At 42.0% G+C, this 18,867-nt stretch overlaps 1 protein-coding gene across 2 annotated transcripts; it reads left to right on the top strand.

Annotated features, from left to right (window-relative positions):
• Positions 1–1,072: 1,072 nt before the first annotated feature.
• Positions 1,073–18,174, top strand: LOC138979696 (mitochondrial inner membrane protein Mpv17-like). 2 transcript variants are annotated; one of them, XM_070352430.1, is made up of 8 exons: positions 1,073–1,310; positions 1,608–1,723; positions 2,921–3,010; positions 9,263–9,358; positions 12,039–12,071; positions 12,999–13,051; positions 14,625–14,756; positions 17,656–18,174. In XM_070352430.1, exons 1-7 carry the CDS (start codon positions 1,238–1,240, stop codon positions 14,710–14,712), a joined length of 549 nt encoding a protein of 182 aa, XP_070208531.1. In that variant the 5' UTR covers positions 1,073–1,237; the 3' UTR covers positions 14,713–14,756; positions 17,656–18,174. The 2 variants fall into 2 exon arrangements, with proteins under 2 accessions (XP_070208531.1, XP_070208530.1); XM_070352429.1 differs by having other exon boundaries at positions 14,625–18,174.
• Positions 18,175–18,867: the final 693 nt, after the last annotated feature.

Here is an 18,867-nt window from a genome sequence, read left to right as displayed (position 1 = left end):
CCACATAATTTTTAAGTTTGAAACAGTTATCTTCCATAGTTCAGGGTCAATTCAAAATATGTATACAATCCAACTTTGAAGAGCTCCTGTGACCTTGACCTTGAAGCAAGGTAAACCAAACTGGTATCAAAAGATGGGGCTTACTTTGCCCTATATATCATATATAGGTGAGGTATTAAATCTCAAAAACTTCAGAGAAAATGTGAAAAATGTGAAAAATAGCTGTTTTTTAGACAACATTTATGGCCCCTGCGACCTTGACCTTGAAGCAAGGTCAAGATGCTATGTATGTTTTTTGGGGCCTTGTCATCATACACCATCTTGCCAAATTTGGTACTGATAGACTGAATAGTGTCCAAGAAATATCCAACGTTAAAGTTTTCCGGACGGACGACTCGGGTGAGAACAGTACATAGACTCACTTTTGCTTCGCATGTGAGTCAAAAAGGAAATGGACACACACAAAAGTACACATGCGTGGACAAAGACAAAGCAGGAAAGTCAGAATGAGAGAAACACACTCAATTGTTTTGTGGCCCCTCTCTCTCTCTCACACACACACACAAACACTCACACAAACACACAGACACACACATGCAATGGCAAACATATTCACATGTAACACGCCGGCGGACGCACCGTGGGCTGGCTGTCGGTGTGCATACATACTGTACATACATGTAAATGTACACACACACACACAGAATCTATTTTATTACAGAGATTAAATTTATCACGGGATTAGTACATGTTTCTGGAAGCGAACAGGGCTACAGCGCAAGAGTTACCAATACTTACCCAACGTTCCAAAAATAGTATGCAAGCGAAACTGCCCAACACTCAGGAGCTCCTGGCCCCCATAATAACACAGTGCATGTGACCTCTGACCTTTAGCAGACGACGGAAAGCGTTACCTATGTAACAAAACAAGAATACAAAACGTCTTGACTTAGTATCTTACGTTGCTGTTAATTGCTTCAAAACTGTAATGTTTTTGTCTAATACGAATTGAAACTCGACTAGTTCTTTCGAATATAAGTGTTAAACAGTAAGAACGTAGTGTCACAATAACACCTCCCTCAGTGCTTCCCAAAGATGGCGGGGTACCATGCTGACATGAAAACTGCGTCGCTGTCTTATCTTTAACTTTGTGCACATCAACGCCTTTGACAGGCAAAGGCGAGACAGCTGCCCTTTCACATTCGAACAGTGGTCAGTTTGAGAGGCAGCAAAAATCATGGCAGGGCTGTGGCGGAGCTACCTTCGTGTGTTGGACAAATATCCAATCTCTACGATGTGTTCTACCACAGGTAAAGACTACACTCGAATAATCAATGGTATTGTGCATGTGCACGCGCGCGTACGGACAGACACACACGCGCACACACATGCACATACACACGTGCTCTCGGGCACATGCATGCACGTGCGCGCACAATGATATCCAATATGAAACCTACGCCACTGCTACCAATAGTACCATGCACTACAGAAGCACTTAATATGGTATGTCACCCCATAATTTATGTGTAAGATTGCGTTTCACTTTCACTTTCAGATTGTATTTTCTTATTTGAATTTCATCCCTAATTTTATCAAATGCACAGGAACACTGATGGCAGCAGGAGATGCAATCAGCCAGCTGGCTATAGAAGGCAACACGATCAAGAAGTATGACACTGTACGATCGGGGAGATTTTTTGTTCTCGGATTCTGCGTCATGGTGAGTGTTAACTGTACGTTTCAGACATGTTTACAGAGTATGCGTTTACCATAGACCTATATTAGAAATATAGGTCCCTGGAGTTTACGTACATGACAATATTCTTCATACATGTGGCCGAATGCCCGATGCACAAGAATCGCCTTTTGAGGCAAAATCAGTCAAACAGGCACATACCTAGCTACTACTTGTGTGTGTGTGTGTGTGTACGTGTGTGATTTTGTTCGTGTTTTTTGTGTGCGCGTGCGTTTGTGTGTGTGTGTCTGTCTGTCAGTTGGTATATTATATCTTGTCATTAGGTCTGTATGAATGTGATTTTATTATTGCAAGATAATTGGGGTTGGGATGGGTTTGTAAGGGAAGAGAGAGAATGTAAGCAAATGTGCATGTGTGTGCATTTGTCTGTCTGTCAGTCTGTATAATATATCTGTCAGTTAGTCTATATGAATGCCGATTTTGTTATTGCATTGCAAGATAAACAATGGGGCGGGGATGGGTTTGTAGGGGAAGAGAGAGAGGATGTAAGCAAATGTGCGTCCACAACAACTACAGCGATCGGACCCCAGGCTGTGTGACCAGCATGCTGAAGACCCTCCAATGGGAACCACTCGCCGACAGAAGACTCGCCAACCGCCTCACTATGCTCTACAAGATCAACAACGGCATAGTCGACATCAACAAGGCCGAGTTCTACACCTCTGGCGACAGCCGCACCAGAGGAGCCCAGAGACTGTTCCAGGAGAGGGCATCCCATCCTGTTCTCTTCAACTCCTTTTTCCCCCGAACACTGCGTCAGTGGAACAAGCTCGACCCTAAGACAACAGTTGCTCCTTCACTGGAGTCCTTCCAAGCTGGTCTGGGTCGTACCCACGGACTTGCCTCGCTGACACAGTAACCCTGCAGCTCTTCGTGTAAATAGTTTTATACTTTTAATCATCTTCTCGGAGTTATTGGGTCACCCACCACCAGTAACCAATTACTCAGTACTCCGCCGCTGGACTACAGACGTTCGGATGAACCCAGTCCACATCAAGAAAGAAGAAGAAGAAGAAGTGCGTGTGTGTGTGCGCGCCTGTGTGCATGTGCACATGTTTTATCGTTTTGTGAAGAGGCAAGAGAGTTCTTTTCATTCGTTGCTTTTTAGTTGTGAATTGAGGTACAAGCACAAGTGAGGAGTGTGTTTGCTGTACATTGCAGGGTCCCATGCTGCGGTTCTGGTACCTGGCACTGCACAAAATGTATCATGGGACAAGATACGCTTCGCTCAAAATGTTGGTCACTGACCAGGTAGGTACAATGGAAGTACAGCGGAACCCCGGTTTTAAGACTCCCCAATTTAAGACTTCCTCCTTTTTAAGAACTTCATTTTACAGACATTCTGTTCACAACCTCTGTAAATTTACCTCTTTTTAAGACCTGGGTTTCTCAGATTGTTTGAGGTTTAAAGGGGTGGATGGGTTCTACTGTACATGTACCTTGTTACATTTAGTCAAGTTTTGACTAAATGTTTTAACATAGAGGGGGAATCGAGACGAGGGTCATGGTGTGTGTGTGTCTGTCTGTGCGTGTGTGTGTGTAGAGCGATTCAGACTAAACTACTGGACCGATCTTTATGAAATTTGACATGAGAGTTCCTGGGAATGATATCCCCGGACGTTTTTTCGATAAATACCTTTGATGACGTCATATCCGGCTTATTGCAAAAGTTGAGGCGGCACTGTCACACCCTCATTTTTCAATCAAATTGATTGAAATTTTGGCAAAACAATCTTCGACGAAGGCCGGACTTTGGTATTGCATTTCAGCTTGGTGGCTTAAAAACTAATTAATGAGTTGGAAACTTGTAATTAAAATAATTTGTTTTTTAAACGATCCAAAAATAATTTCATCTTATTCTTTGTCATTTTCTGATTCCAAAAACATATACATATGTTATATTTGGATTACAAACAAGCTCTGAAAATTAAAAATATGAAAATTATGATTAAAATTAATTTTCCGAAATCGCTTTAAAAACAATTTCATCTTATTCCTTGTCGGTTCCTGATTCCAAAAACATATAGATATGATATGTTTGGATTAAAAACAAACTCAGTAAGCTAAAAAGAATAGACATACAGAAAAGCGTGTTATCCTGCTCAGCGCGACCACTAGTACTGCACTATTCTACATGGCTTGTCGATTTCACTGCCTTTGCCACGAGCGGTGGACTGACGAAACTACGAGTATGTGGTCTTGGTGAAAAAAGCAGTGCGTTCAGTTTCATTCTGTGCGTTCGACAGCTACTTGACTAAATGTTGTTATTTCGCCTTACGCAACTTGATTTTTATTCTCACCATAGTTTCTGTCCATAACATCTGTACCACCATGATTGTTTTTTTTTTTTTTTTTTTTTTTTTCGTTCATGGGCTGAAACTCCCACGGCTTTTACGTGTATGACCGTTTTTACCCCGCCATTTAGGCAGCCATACTCCGCTTTCGGAGGAAGCATGCTGGGTATTTTCGTGTTTCTATAACCCACCGAACTCTGACATGAATTCCAGGATCTTTTTCGTGCGCACTTGGTCTTGTGCTTGCGTGTACACACGGGGGTGTTCGGACACCGAGGAGAGTCTGCACACAAAGTTGACTCTGAGAAATAAATCTCTCGCCGAACGTAGGGACGAACTCACGCTGACAGCGGCCAACTGGATAACCACCATGATAAGACCCCCTCCTGATGTTCTCATTTTGGGGGGGGACTTAAATTGAAGGTTCCACGTTATGAGTAAGGTTGGTAGACACTATCATCACAGAGCACCCCGATAAGGTCCAAGGGGTATGTGGCGCTCTGCATCGGGCGACGCTGTGGTACATTGTCTCTGTCATTTCTCGTGGATTTACCCTGTTTTCCCTGTGATTCTTCATTTCTGTGTATGGCAGAGTGCTGTGTGAATGTTGCAAGATGAAGACTGTGGATATTTTCAGAAGGTTTGTGACTGTGTTGGCGTGCCTTTCCGTGCTCAAGTGTGTTGGTGTGGCCGGTCTCACTGACCAAGATGGCGGCGGTGGCACGATGCGTAGTACGGTTCAGTACACACGCGAATCATTGTTGTTGTTGGAAGCTTTGAGTCTGAGTGACAGTGTGTATGACTTGCCTGACGAGATGAAGAGAACTGTGTTGAACGACGAGTGTCAGAACAGTGTGAAAAAGAGAAAGAGAGGAAAGAGAGGCGGTGTGATGAGACGACTGAGAAAAAACAAGAACTGTCCCCCACTACCATCGATGATCATGGCGAATGTGCGATCTATCCGACCCAAGAGTGACAACATGAACTTTGAGGAACTGGTAGCGAATGTGCGATTGACAAGCGAGTACAAGAATACGTGTCTGATGTGCTTTTCTGAAACCTGGTGGAATGAGGATGTGAGTGATGACAGTGTTGCGATTGAAGGTTTTGGTACGCCTTTTAGAACAGATAGAGACAGCAAGATTAGCGGGAAACGGTGGGGTGGTGGGGTGGGCCTATATGTCAATGAACGGTGGTGTAGCAAGTCAAGCGTAACGGTTAGAAAGCAGCTCAACACACGGGATTTAGATTTACTGTCTGTGTCTTTTAGGCCCCGTTATCTCCCCCGCGAGTTTGGTCAGATTTTTGTTACGGTCATCTACACTCCCCCTCACTCCAACCCCTCCCACGCCTCAGCCCAAATAGCAGATGTGATCAGAGAGTTGCAGCTTATCTCCCCTGACGCCCCAAACTTTATTGCAGGTGACTTTAACGACTGTGACTTACGCACGAACCTACCGACTTTCCACCAGTACGTGACTGTCCCTACCCGCAAGAACAAGACAATAGACTTAGTGTATGGAAACGTCCCCAAGGCCTACCGATCGTTTGCTCTCCCTCCCGTAGGTAACTCAGACCACAATAGTGTATTTCTTGTCCCAGCCTACAAACCCAAAATTCAGACAGAACCCGTAGTGAAGAAGTCAGTTAAGGTGTGGTCTCAGGATAGCGTAGAGCAGTTGCAGGGATGTTTTGAGTGTACAGACTGGGACATGTTTCTTGACTCTAGTGGTAGTGTAGACGAAGCTACTGAAGTGATTTCTGACTATGTCAATTTTTGTGAGGATATGATTGTCCCATCTAAGACAGTGAAATTGTACCCCAACAACAAACCTTGGATTTCAAAGTCTCTCAAAGCCACACTCAACGAGAAAAAGGTAGCATTTCAGACTGGAGATAGAGTAGAAAGGAAAGTAGTACAGAACAAGTTGAGGAAAGAAATTTTGGAAGCGAAGAGACAGTACAAAGAGAAAGTAGAGTCACAGTTTGAATCAGGTAGCTTAGCAGACGCATGGAAAGGACTTAAAACTTTGTCAGGACAGGCCAAATCAAAATCCAGTAGCAATAGCATGCCGATGAAAGAACAGGTTGAATTTTCTGAGAAATTAAACGAGTTCTATTGTAGATTCGAGAAAGATGATTTGAAGGATGATTTAGACAGCGTGACTTCCCAGCTTAAGGTAGATATGGCAGGTGATGAGGAGGACTTTGAAATTCAAGGCAAGAATGTTGAGAAGGTTTTTAGCAAGTTGAATGTAAAGAAAGCAGTTGGTCCTGATAACATCGGTGGACGTGTTTTGAGATCATGTGCCTGTCAGTTGTCCGTTGTTTTTAGCCGTTTGTTTACAGTAGTTGGTCTCTGAAAGATTGCACTGTGCCCAGACTCTGGAAAAACTCTACGATCTGCCCTGTCCCCAAGAACAACAAGCCCAAAACCCTGAATGACTATCGCCCTGTAGCTCTCACCTCTATTGTTATGAAGTGCTTTGAGCGCATTGTCCTCTTTAGACTGCTCCATCAGGTCAAGCCCCATCAGGATCCCTTCCAGTTTGCATACAAGCAGAACAGATGCACAGATGACGCCACACTCACACTCTTACACAACGCATACACACACTTAGAAAAACCTGGCTCTTTTGTACGCATTCTTTTCATAGACTTCTCTTCTGCCTTCAACACTATCCAACCCTGCCTCATGGCCCAGAAACTTCTCCGCTTCAGCGTGACTCCAAGGCTTATCCTGTGGATTATCAACTTTCTCGTTAACAGAACCCAGTCAGTCCGCTTTCAGACAGCTCTCTCTTCCCTTAGGTCCACCTCCATAGGCTCTCCACAGGGTACAGTTATCTCCCCTGTGTTGTTCACACTCTACACTAACGACTGCAGTGGCACTGACTCCACCCTTCTTATCAAATATTCAGATGATACAGCGCTAGAAGATCTCTCCAATAGTGACGCAACTTACTTTGCAGAAGTAGAACGTTTCAACGCCTGGTGTAAAGACAACTTTTTAGACCTAAATGTGACAAAGACCAAAGAACTTCTGATAGATTTTAGAAGAAACCCTGCCCCTGTCCCTGACCTGATGATTGATGGTGTGACTGTTGAGCGTGTGACTGAATATAAGTATCTTGGCACAGTTATCGATGATAAGCTGTCCTTCAATGCAAACACCACCCTCATACACAAAAAATGTCAGTCACGCATCTACTGCCTTCAGAAACTTAGGAAGTTGAATGTGAACCCTTCTATCCTCCAAACTTTCTACCGCTCTTTCATTGAGTCTGTCATCACTTTCGGTTTTGTGGCCTGGTATGGAGGTCTGAGTGTGAAGAACAGGAATGTCTTAGTGCGAATGGTGAATGTCAGTAGCAAGGTAATTGGCAGGCAGCAAGCAAGTGTGGAGTCCCTGTTTGAAAAGCGTGTGGTGAGAAAGAGTAGGCGGATAGCTTCAGATAGGTCCCATGTCCTTGCCCACCTCTATGAACTCCTTCCCTCTGGCCGTAGACTTCGCACGCACAAAGCTAGGACACTCCGGCTGCAAAACAGCTTCATCCCCAAATCCATCACCCTTAGCAACATGTAAACACATCCACATACCCGACCCAGCCCCTCTTCTGCCAGTGCAATCAGTAGTAATGTACATGTATGTATTGGTTTTATGTACAACCGTATATTTTCTGATATATTGTATGCTATGATATTTTGCAATGATGTTTAGCCATAGTTCGTTATACGCGCAGGTGTGCGAGCATGTAAGCGCAGTGCTTTAAAAGATGTCCATGTGTGAACGTGTAAGTGGGCGTAGTCGAATGTCCATGTGGGAGTGGAGCATATAAGAATGCCCATGTGTGAATGTGTAAGTGGAGCGTATAAGAATGTGTAAGTGGAGCGTGGTGGAATGTCCATGTGTGAATGGGTAAGTTGAGCGTATAAGAATGTCCATGTGTGCGATGTGTAAATGAGACATGGATGTGTTCATGTCTGAATGCGTAAGAACAATGCAAGGAATGTCCAGAGAGGTATGTGGAAGGTGTTTCAATAACCTGCCCTGTTATATAGTGCTATATGTTTTATGTAAAATCAATGTCTTGTTTGTACTATTGTTATGTACCACGCCTGAATTTCTCTATGAGATAATAAAGTATTCTTATTCTTATTCTTATGCTGTGAGAAAAATCCAATAATAGCATTATAAACACATTTCACATTGCTATAAAATCATGTTCAATACGCTCTCAAGGCATCACTGGACTTCTAATGACATTGAACAGACCAAACACATCACACCATTTTTATGGAGTGAGCACCACTTGCAGTACATTAATTTGCCCAATGGGGTGTTGCAGGTAGCTCTGTTTCCTCCTTGGGGATGAAGCTACCAGGGGAAGGGATTGTGTTGGAGGTGCAGGTAGAGGGGTAGCCCTTCCGGTGCTCCCCCTTGGACCTCCCTAGTCTAGGACCCTGGGTCTTCGCAAGGTGGCCATTGTGGCGTAATCCCTCCGGACTAGCATAACGTTTCCCTATCCCAAGACCGACCGTGCGTGGTCTATGACCACATCCTCTACGAGGTGACCCTATCAACTAGGCAGCGCAAGCCCCTAGGCGAAACACGGCGGATCTAGAGGAGAGAACCTCGATAAAAAATTTGAGCTGCCATGAAGACGGAGCATGCTGGCTGAGGACAGCGGGCAGACCTTCTGTGCCGACACCCATCTACAGGAGAAAACCAGGCATGCACGCATCAAACCCAACATGGCCATACAAAAAAAAAAAAAACGGATTTGCCCAATTGTATGGCTGCATGTTGCTAATGCTCTGGCCACTGAAAGGCAGTAACCTGTGAGCCTTTTGCGTCGCCAACTGAAAACTATTGCTACCACCCTCGTTTCACCTTGATAAATCCAACATTTAAAAGAACAAGCAGCTGATAACTATTCTGGGTGGGTTGTTTTTGTAATGCAGAGCTGCCAACTATTAAGCTCTCAATGTAGCATGCTACATTTTGAGAGAAGTTGCTACGCAGTTATGCCAAACCACAAATCATTTTCACTCACTTTCTACATAGTATTCATCTTAGTATTATACATCTTTTTTACCCAAAAAATCTAAATTGTTACACTTGAGGTTTCACAAGGGTTGGCAGGTCTTGTAACGTCTATCACCTTGATGCTAATAGTACATGTAGTAAAAGCTGCCTATGTTTCAGACGGTGGGCGCCCCTGTTGTGCTGGCTACGTTCGTTGTGGGCATCGGGGCTCTGCGCGGAGACAGCAGGCAGCAAATCAAAGACTCCATGAAGAGGGTAAGGATAAGATTTTATATAGTTCTGTGAGGTTACCTTCAAACAAATTCGGCCCTTTTTTCTCTCCATATTTATGCATGCGTGTATTCATGTTTCCAAGCCCTGAGACTTTCGTTGTGAACTTTGGTTTTATATAATATACATGCGCTAACCTTTTTTTTTTCCCTCGTTTTCCTGCATGCGTGTAGTCATGTTTCCAAGCCCTGAGACTCTCACTGTGAACTTGGGTTCTATATCGTGCGCATGTGTGCACACGGGGGTGTTCGGACACCGAGAAAAGTCTGCACAAAGTTGACTCTGGGAAACAAATCCCTCGCCAAATATGGGGATCGAATCCACGCTAATAGCGACAACTGGTTTTGAAGCAAGCGACGCTACCAACTGAGTTATTTCCCGTATATATACATCTCCTCTAAGATTAAAGACACAGTCCTTCCCGTGTAAACAATTCAACACGCTGTCTGTGAGTTAGCCAGGCTTTCACATAGAATAGAGTTAGCCAGGCTTTCACATAGAATAGAGTGAGCCAGGCTTTCACATAGAATAGCGTCAGCCAGGCTTTCACATAGAATAGAGTTAGCCAGGCTTTCACACAGAATAGAGTTAGCAGGAGTTAGCCAGGCTTTCACATAGAATAGAGTTAGCCAGGCTTTTACACAGAATAGAGTTAGCCAGGCTTTCACACAGAATAGAATGAGCCAGGCTTTCACACAGAATAGAGTGAGCCAGGCTTTCACACAGAAAAGAGTTAGCCAGGCTTTCACATAGAATAATAGAGTTAGCCAGGCTTTCACATAGAATAAGATCATCCCTCCACTTGGACACATACAAATAAATCTACAACTTGGGTGCTTTTTGTGCAAAGTGTGAATTGACAATTGTTGTTGTTACTTCTTCTTTGTTTTAAGCCACTAATGTCAGCGTGCAAAATTAAATCGAAAATAAAAATTCCAACTGTGTGCAGGAAGCTGTCATGGTGTTGATTCTTGGTGCATGTATGTGTGCAAGTGGGAGGGATGATCTTGTCGCAAGCACAAACCTGAGAATATCTGAGATACAGAGCAGAACTGTCATCAAGGGGAGAACTGTACCTTTAATGCATGGCCAAGCATTTCACAAGTATCATAATTATTGACGTTGTCATAGAATTTGGGCAGAACTCATTTTAGACAGATTTTGAACAGAAGGCCGAAACTGATTATTTTTATTATTAAATAGTGTTTATATTTGTACCTGGTATGGATAGAAAGATACAAGAATCGTAAAACATGGTTTGTCCATCGTATTTTAGATATGTGGACTGGGTGGCCGAGTGGTAACGCACTTGCGCTCGAAAGCGAGAGGTTGCGTGTTCGACCCTGGGTCAGGCCGCACAGCTGTCCACAGGGCTTCATTACTGCTACTTTAGCTGCAGGCTATTTTTAGCACCCATTCTCTCCCCACAGCAGAGATTACACAGCAGCTAGCTCTCTCTGTGCTGTGCTCTGAGCAGGCCAATCTCCCAGTATAGCACGGAAGCACTTGTGTATAACAGGCAAGCGAGCTTAACAGTGTGCTGGCTGCAGCTGCTGGTAGCCAAGCTATTCCCTCTGCTGGGCAATTTTTAACTCACACTAAAACACAAGCTGGGAACAGCCGTGGCCGCAATTTTCTCCCCCCTTTCCTAACCTTGGTGGGTTCAAGTGCTAGTCTTTCGGATGAGACGAAAAACCGAGGTCCCTTCGTGTACACTACATTGGGGTGTGCACGTTAAAGATCCCACAATTGACAAAAGGGTCTTTCCTGGCAAAATTGTATAGGCATAGATAAAAATGTCCACCAAATACCCGTTTGACTTGGAATAATAGGCCGTGAAAGGTGAATGTTCGCCTAATAGGCTTGAAGTTTGCTGGTCGATGTGAATGCGTTATATATTGTGTGTAAAAAAAAAATGTCTGTTTGTCTGTCTGTCTGTAAAAAATTCCATTTCAAACGGCAGAAATTAATATGTAAAGCGCGGAGAGCACAGTTGTGGTTCGCGCTATATAAGCTTTCCATAATAATAATAATAATTTCTCATGGAGAAGGATTTACTTAGTCTAAAGCACAAAAACATCTAAATCGCCAAAAATCGAGTTACGCCAAAATTCCACAACGATATGTCCATTTTCATCCAGTTTGAGGCCAGTGTTTACTCTTGACAGCTATTTGATGCAGAATCATAAACTGTTCAAGTATTGGTATGGCCGTCCTCGTTTGGTCTCAGTTGTCTCCCTACTTGATAGATGTACTCCCGAAATAACTCGGGTTTGTATGGATTATGAAGACTGAATACTCCTGCTTTGAGGCAAACTTTCCACATGGGCTCCTTGTTTACATGACTCGCCCTTCGACTAGGCTATTATGTAACGCGGAAAAGTTTTCCTTAATAAAAGCACGATTATTCACTCTTTCAAAAACCCAGTTATTTCTGAACATCATCTAGCAAGCCATTGTGAGATGTGTAGTTGATAACTCATGAGATTACTGCATACTAACATCTGTCCAATTAAATATTTTCCAGTCCTTCTTGTCATGCCAAAATGTTTGTTGATTCATCATTTTGAATGTTGATGTAATGCATCTTTTATCCATTTAAATTTTTCACTTTCAAGTGCTGCTTATGTACCAAATTATCACTGCAGTATTCTCTTTTTTTCAGGACTACTTGACAATTATGCTGAACAATTACAAGGTAAGACATAAGAGACATAAGACATAAGACTTTATTTCAACCATGTGCAGTACACTAGGGACATGTTTTGGCCAGAGTACAATCAATCCATACACGCCCTTCCAAACATCGCTTGCAATCTCAGTCACACACACGCTCACGCACGCCCGCATACATTCCCCACACAAAACCCACAACAGCACACACGCGCAAGCATGCTCCTCCTTAACAAAACGTGTTTAACCATCAATTGTACATATGCGTAAGATAAACAGTATAGAAGTATCAGTAAGAATTATATATGTATCAGACATCAGTTATGAGAAATATTGTGTTGTGATAGCCATTGGTATTTTTTAATGTATGAACATTTGGTGTGTGTTTAATCATAAGGTATTATTACAGTGTCCAGTCCATGTCGGATAAATTGTACCTGTAGTTGGTCCTCTCACATTTTTGACGAAAAATCTGTGTGAATGAGATGTAAACAATTAACTGTTTTTAGTATGTATATTTTCCAATGATTGTAAAACGCTCATAGCAGGGTTAAACCCTGGATATATTCGCTCTAGAAATATCATTACACCCCCGGTATAGGGGTGTGTATAGGTTTCGCTCGATGTGTTTGTTTGTTTGTTTGTTTGTTTGTTTGTGTTCGCATATAGATCTCAAGAATGAACGGACCGATCGTCACCAAACTTGGTGAACAGGTTCTATACATTCCTGAGACGGTCCTTACAAAAATTGGGACCAGTCAAACACACGGTTAGGGAGTTATTGGTGGATTAAAATTATACAAGGACTTATACAGGGACATCTTCATGGTCAAAGGGAAATAACCATTCTCACTCAGTCACTGCCACCAACTGAGAAGGTTATTTCCCTTTGACGGGGGTGTTTTTCCTACCTCGTAGGAATTTCTTGTTATTATTGTTATCATTATTGCAGATCTGGCCTGCAGCACAGACAATAAATTTCTTCTTTATGCCGCTCCAGCACAGGTGAGTGTTGTAGTCGACTGTTATTTTGTAGCATTTCAAAGCACAGTCTCTCTCTCTGAAAATTCAACTCACCAAGACATCAGCATCCCAATCGGAAGGTCGTGAGTTCAAATCCCGGCCGCGGCCGCCTGGTGGGTTGAGGGTGGAGATTTTTCCGATCTCCCAGGTCAACTTATGTGCAGACCTGCAAGTGCCTTATCCCCCTTCGTGTGTACACTCAAACATAAGACCAAGTGCGCACAGAAAAGATCCTGTCATCCATGTCAGAGGTCGGTGGGTTATAAAACACTCAGTGACACTGACAATATAACTAGATTTCTCAGAACTAACACACAAACTGTTATTTTTGAAGGGAGGAAATTCAGACAGAAGCACTCCTTTGTCTTTTCTAGTTCTGGTTGGTACAGAAGTTTGCACAGTAAAAACAGAGTCAATATTGCAAGGGGTAGGAAACAATTCAATTCAAACCTTTTTTAAAACGTTCCAAAAACCAAGACGAAAACACACACATGACTATTCACATGCAGACAATAGGACAAAAGAGGAACTTCATGTCTTGGCAATGGGGACACCCTTATCAAGGGATGTTATTTGTGTGAAAAGAGAAACTTACCAACAATAATTGTATTATCATTTGACTGTAACCAGTCTATTTTTTTTTGTTCTTGGCTGAATCAAAGCTTGAATGTCTTGCTAGGTGTGAACATACTTAAGATACAGTGGAACCTCTGTGTTAAGACCTTATTTTTTTCCAGATGTTCTGTTCATAACCTCTGTAAGTTTACCTCCAGTTTAAGACTCCCTAATTTTCAAGACATTATTTTTTTCCAGATGTTCTGTTCTTCTTCTTCTGCGTTCGTGGGCTGAAACTCCCACGTACACTCGTGGTTTTTTTTGTGGCACGAGTGGAATTTTACGTGTATGACCGTTTTTACCCCCCCATTAAGGCAGCCATACGCCGCTTTCGGAGGAAGCATGCTGGATATTTTCGTGTTTCTATAACCCACCGAACTCTGACATGGATTACAGGATCTTTTCCGTGCGCACTTGGTCTTGTGCTTGCATGTACACACGAAGGGGGATAAGCCACTAGCAGGTCTGCACATAAGTTGACCTGGGAGATCGGAAAAATCTCCACACTTAACCCACCAGGCGGCCGCGACCGGGATTCGAACCCTCGACCTTCCGATTAAGAGGCCGACGTCTTACCACCCCGCCGCAGCGCCCGTCAGATGTTCTGTTCATAACCTCTGTAAGTTTACCTCCAGTTTAAGACTCCCTCCTTTTCAAGACCTTATTTTTTCAGATTTTTCAAGGTCTTAAAAGGGGAGTTTCACTGTACTAGAAGTAAGTTCTGTACATGAATGCTTGAATGAATATACATATAATTATGTGCATTTTAAGACTCCCTCCTTCTTAAGACCTGATTTTCTGATAATTATGTGCATTTTAAGACTCCCTCCTTAAGACCTGATTTTCTGAGAATTTTGGAGGTCGTAAAAAGCGGGTCCCACTTTTGCAGTCAAATAAATTGTGTATGTGCTACAGTTTTGATTCTTGATTTGGTTTTCAGGGTGTTGTTTGTGAACTTCATAGCATTGGGATGGAACACTTACCTCGCCTGGATCACCGAGCGCAAACCTGAGCCAGAGAGTGAATAAACGAAGAGTGTCTTGAATGAAGAAGTGTGCCCTTATATGTAGAGGTTCGTTTCGCCGAGTCGGCGAGTGCATAAACCAAGAGTGGCTGCAATGTCCTGAATGAAGTCGTGTGGCGTGTTATCGACAGGTTCCATTATACTGTAGTCATTTTGCCGAGATAGTGAGTGAATTAACCAAAGAGTGTCTTGAATGAAGTAGTGTGCATGTTATATCAAGAGGTTCCATAATTGTGTACAGTCATTTTGCTGAGTCAGCGAGTGCATAAAACAAGAGTTGCTGCATGTCTTGAATGAAGCGGTGTGCGCATTATATCAAGAGGTTCCATAATACTGTACAGTCATTTTGCCAAGTCAGAGAGTGAAAAAAACAAGTTACTGCATTGTCTTGAATAAATCAGTGTTCCATAATTCTGTAGTCATTTTGCCAAGTCAGAGAGTGAAAAAAAACAAAAGTTGCTGCATTGTCTTGAATAAAGCAGTGTGTGCATTATATCGAGAGGTTCCATAATTCTGTACAGTCATTTTGCCGAGTCGGCAAGTGAAAAAAACAAGAGTTGCTGCATGTCTTGAATGAAGTACTGTGCTCGTTAAATCAAGAGGATCCATAATTCTGTATAGTCATATTCTTGAATTGGGACAATAATAGTGAGGATCTGTGACTGGTGCATCAAAGTGCATACGAATGTGACGGTTTTATAATTCAATTGCATTTGATATTGATGTTGTCGTGGAACTTTGGCGATTTTGTTGTTTCGTGCTTTAGACGAAGTAAATCATTATCCATAACACATATTCTCTTAAATATGACTGACAATACATTATTTAACATTCTTTCAGCTTTATATGCATAACAGAACTAAATATAAATACTTTTTCACAATAAAAATAATCAGTTTTGTCCTTTGAAGTCACACCAAGAGTCCACGACAATATATGTTTTTGACAATATTGTCCTCACGTCAGGTGCCTTTTTTTGCTTTTGTAATTCTTTTTAGAAGCAGCTTATTTTTCAGTTGTAACCTTGTAAAAACTTAAAACTATGTGGTGTCAATCATGCCCAAAAGATCTGAAGTTAAATCAAAATTGCTTGACATGAAGTAATGTATATTTATTATTTAAAGGTGGTCGAGGGGGAATCGAAACGAGGGTCGTGGTGTATGTGCGTGTGTCTGTGTCTGTCTGTGTGTGTGTGTAGAGCGATTCAGACTAAACTACTGGACCGATCTTTGACATTTGACATGAGAGTTCCTGGGTATGAAATCCCCGAACGTTTTTTTCATTTTTTTGATAAATGTCTTTGATGACGTCATATCCGGCTTTTCGTGAAAGTTGAGGCGGCACTGTCACGCCCTCATTTTTCAACCAAATTGGTTGAAATTTTGGTCAAGTAATCTTCGACGAAGCCCGGACTTCGGTATTGCATTTCAGCTTGGTGGCTTAAAAATTGATTAATGACTTTGGTCATTAAAAATCGGAAAATTTAAAAAAAAAAAAAATTTATAAAACGATCCAAATTTACATTTATCTTATTCTCCATCATTTGCTGATTCCAAAAACATATAAATATGTTATATTCTGATTAAAAACAAGCTCTGAAAATTAAATATATAAAAATTATTATCAAAATGAAATTGTCCAAATCAATTTAAAAAACACTTTCATCTTATTCCTTGTCGGTTCCTGATTCCAAAAACATATAGATATGATATGTTTCGATTAAAAACACGCTCAGAAAGTTAAAACAAAGAGAGGTACAGAAAAGCGTGCTATCTCTCTTAGCGCAACTACTACACCGCTCTTCTTGTCAATTTCACTGCCTTTGCCATGAGCGGTGGACTGACGATGCTACGAGTATACGGTCTTGCTAAAAAAATGGCATTGCGTTCAGTTTCATTCTGTGAGTTCGACAGCTACTTGACTAAATATTGTATTTTCGCCTTACGCGACTTGTTTTTAATGCACGGGATTTGAGGAGTTTTGCGCTTGGCATTTTCCAAATAAGGATATCCTACTCCGAGTACCTACGCTGGAATACTACAATGAATTTTCAAACGGCTACACTGGCTTGTCTTTCCTGATCGAAAGGGGGTGTATTGTTGATATTTGTAGATAATAGACTCTGCATTTAAATGGTCAAATGGCGATTTCGGTATAAAAATGTAGACAAGGACCTTTAATACTTCGCCGAGACATCCTTTATTTTTGCTTTGCCTGCAGAAGAGCGAGTCAGAAGGGACCGAGTTTGTGAATGTAATGGATGTTGGTTCATGTAAATAATTATATATACACATGTACAAGTTTGTAAATTAACGTGTTATGAATCAAGGCCATTGCAAGAACCATGGGAATTTGTTTCAATTAATTAGAGGGAAAATATCAGCACTAGTTTCTTCCAGGGCATTAAAAGATCTGTTCAATTTTCTTCATACAAAAATTACTGCATCATTATATAACAAACAACTGACCTTACATCAATAATCTACCAACTTTCCTGCTACTTAGTAGTCATTTCAAAAAGAGGCAGAGTATTGATGAAAGTTGGAAGTTTGTTTGGTCATTCATCAAGTTTACTTTTGTGTATGCACTTAGTTCAACTCAGATTTTACTGTCCTCATAGAAACAAGGAAAATTGCCTCGCAGTGTCAGCAGGTTAAAACGACAGGTCAGAATTGCACTGAAAACATCCCAAGATTTGGAGAGAAAAAAGGCTTCAAAATAGAGAAAAGTGCTGATCCACAGGCAATTCTCATGTCTGCGAGTGTGGAAACTACTTCAAAATAGTGCTTTGCTGAGAATTCAAACAAGCTTTCTTTGACCGAGATGTAGGGTGCTTTTAAGTTGTCCATTGCTTTAGCTGTGGCTCATAGAAAATGGTTTGTTCTGCAGTTTTATCATCTTTCTTGTATAAAGGTCTTTCATCTGAATATACTTATTTGTGTTGCAGTCGTGCTGGTATAGTAGGCCCATTGCAGAAACTCAAGTTAACAACAGCATTTCTACTCGGCGCGCGCGGTATGAGAATCACGGGTCGTAACTCTCGAATTGGTCATCCGCCGCCATGTTGGATGCCTTGCACGATCTCTGACAGTGCTTGAGCGTTGGGTGGCGACTCGCCAAAAGTGAAAATGACACATTGTGTGGCCAAAAACTGCAGTCAGTCACTTTAGGATCCCTAAAGTTGTTTACCATCAGGGTGACAACTGGAAGGAAGTTACTGAGCGGAGAAGACGATTATAACTGGTTATTTTTTGCTGTGTGCAGTGCGCTAATCAACAATTGTCCATCGGTTGTGCCTTTAGAGTGAACACTGTGATAGGATGCTTTGAAAATTATACTTTGCAGTAGTTACCTGAGCTGCATTGTACCTCATTTGCCCGTCTTGAGAGCTTTATCTTGTGAATTTTGGTGCACTGTCTGCATGGTAATTTGAGATAAAGAATAAATAAATGAATATAATAATGTATTCTTGCTTTACTTTTTATGTTGTGCTGTTGTGTTAAAAAGGCAGATCCCCTTTGGACTCATGCATGCACAGTTTTCTTCATTTTGTCTGCATACACAGTGAAATACGCAAAAAGAACAAGAGTGCAATGAAGAAAACTAACAAAGACGGCATCCAATATGGCGGCGCGAAGAGAGTATGAGCGGAGTTGTGCCCCTTAGGGCTAAAGCTAGCCGATCCATTTGATAACGTCACGCCGAGTATGAAGAATGAATTGGACCTATATATTGTTGCTTGAATAAAACCTTTCCACAAAAAACTGTCCACCAGACCTTTATTAGTCGCCATCATCCTACACAGAGGCAAGTCACTAGCCAGGATTTGTCTGAAACCAAGTATGTGTGGAATGCTTGCCTCAAAGAAAGTTTTCTTGCACAACCCAAACTATTTAAAGTTGATCTATTGACAATGTGCCGTCGAGATGATTTAACAGACCGGGGGGGGGGGGGGGGGAGACACCAATGTGGACATTTTGATCGCCTTGTCATTTTCTTACAAGTCACTACTTCAGACACTATGCAACAACTTGCCTCATTTTCAAGCAATACAAATCTTCCAGGCATCCTACATCCCAGATATATATGAAATATCATTGACTTGTATGAAGAACCAGGGTGAACCCATTTAGCGATAGGAAACGCGATCAACATCCAC

Source organism: Littorina saxatilis, linkage group LG11 (assembly GCF_037325665.1).
Source record: "Littorina saxatilis isolate snail1 linkage group LG11, US_GU_Lsax_2.0, whole genome shotgun sequence".
NCBI classification, from domain to species: domain Eukaryota; kingdom Metazoa; phylum Mollusca; class Gastropoda; order Littorinimorpha; family Littorinidae; genus Littorina; species Littorina saxatilis.
Note: the sequence above shows the minus strand (reverse complement) of the source record. Positions and strands in the feature narration are given on the sequence as shown.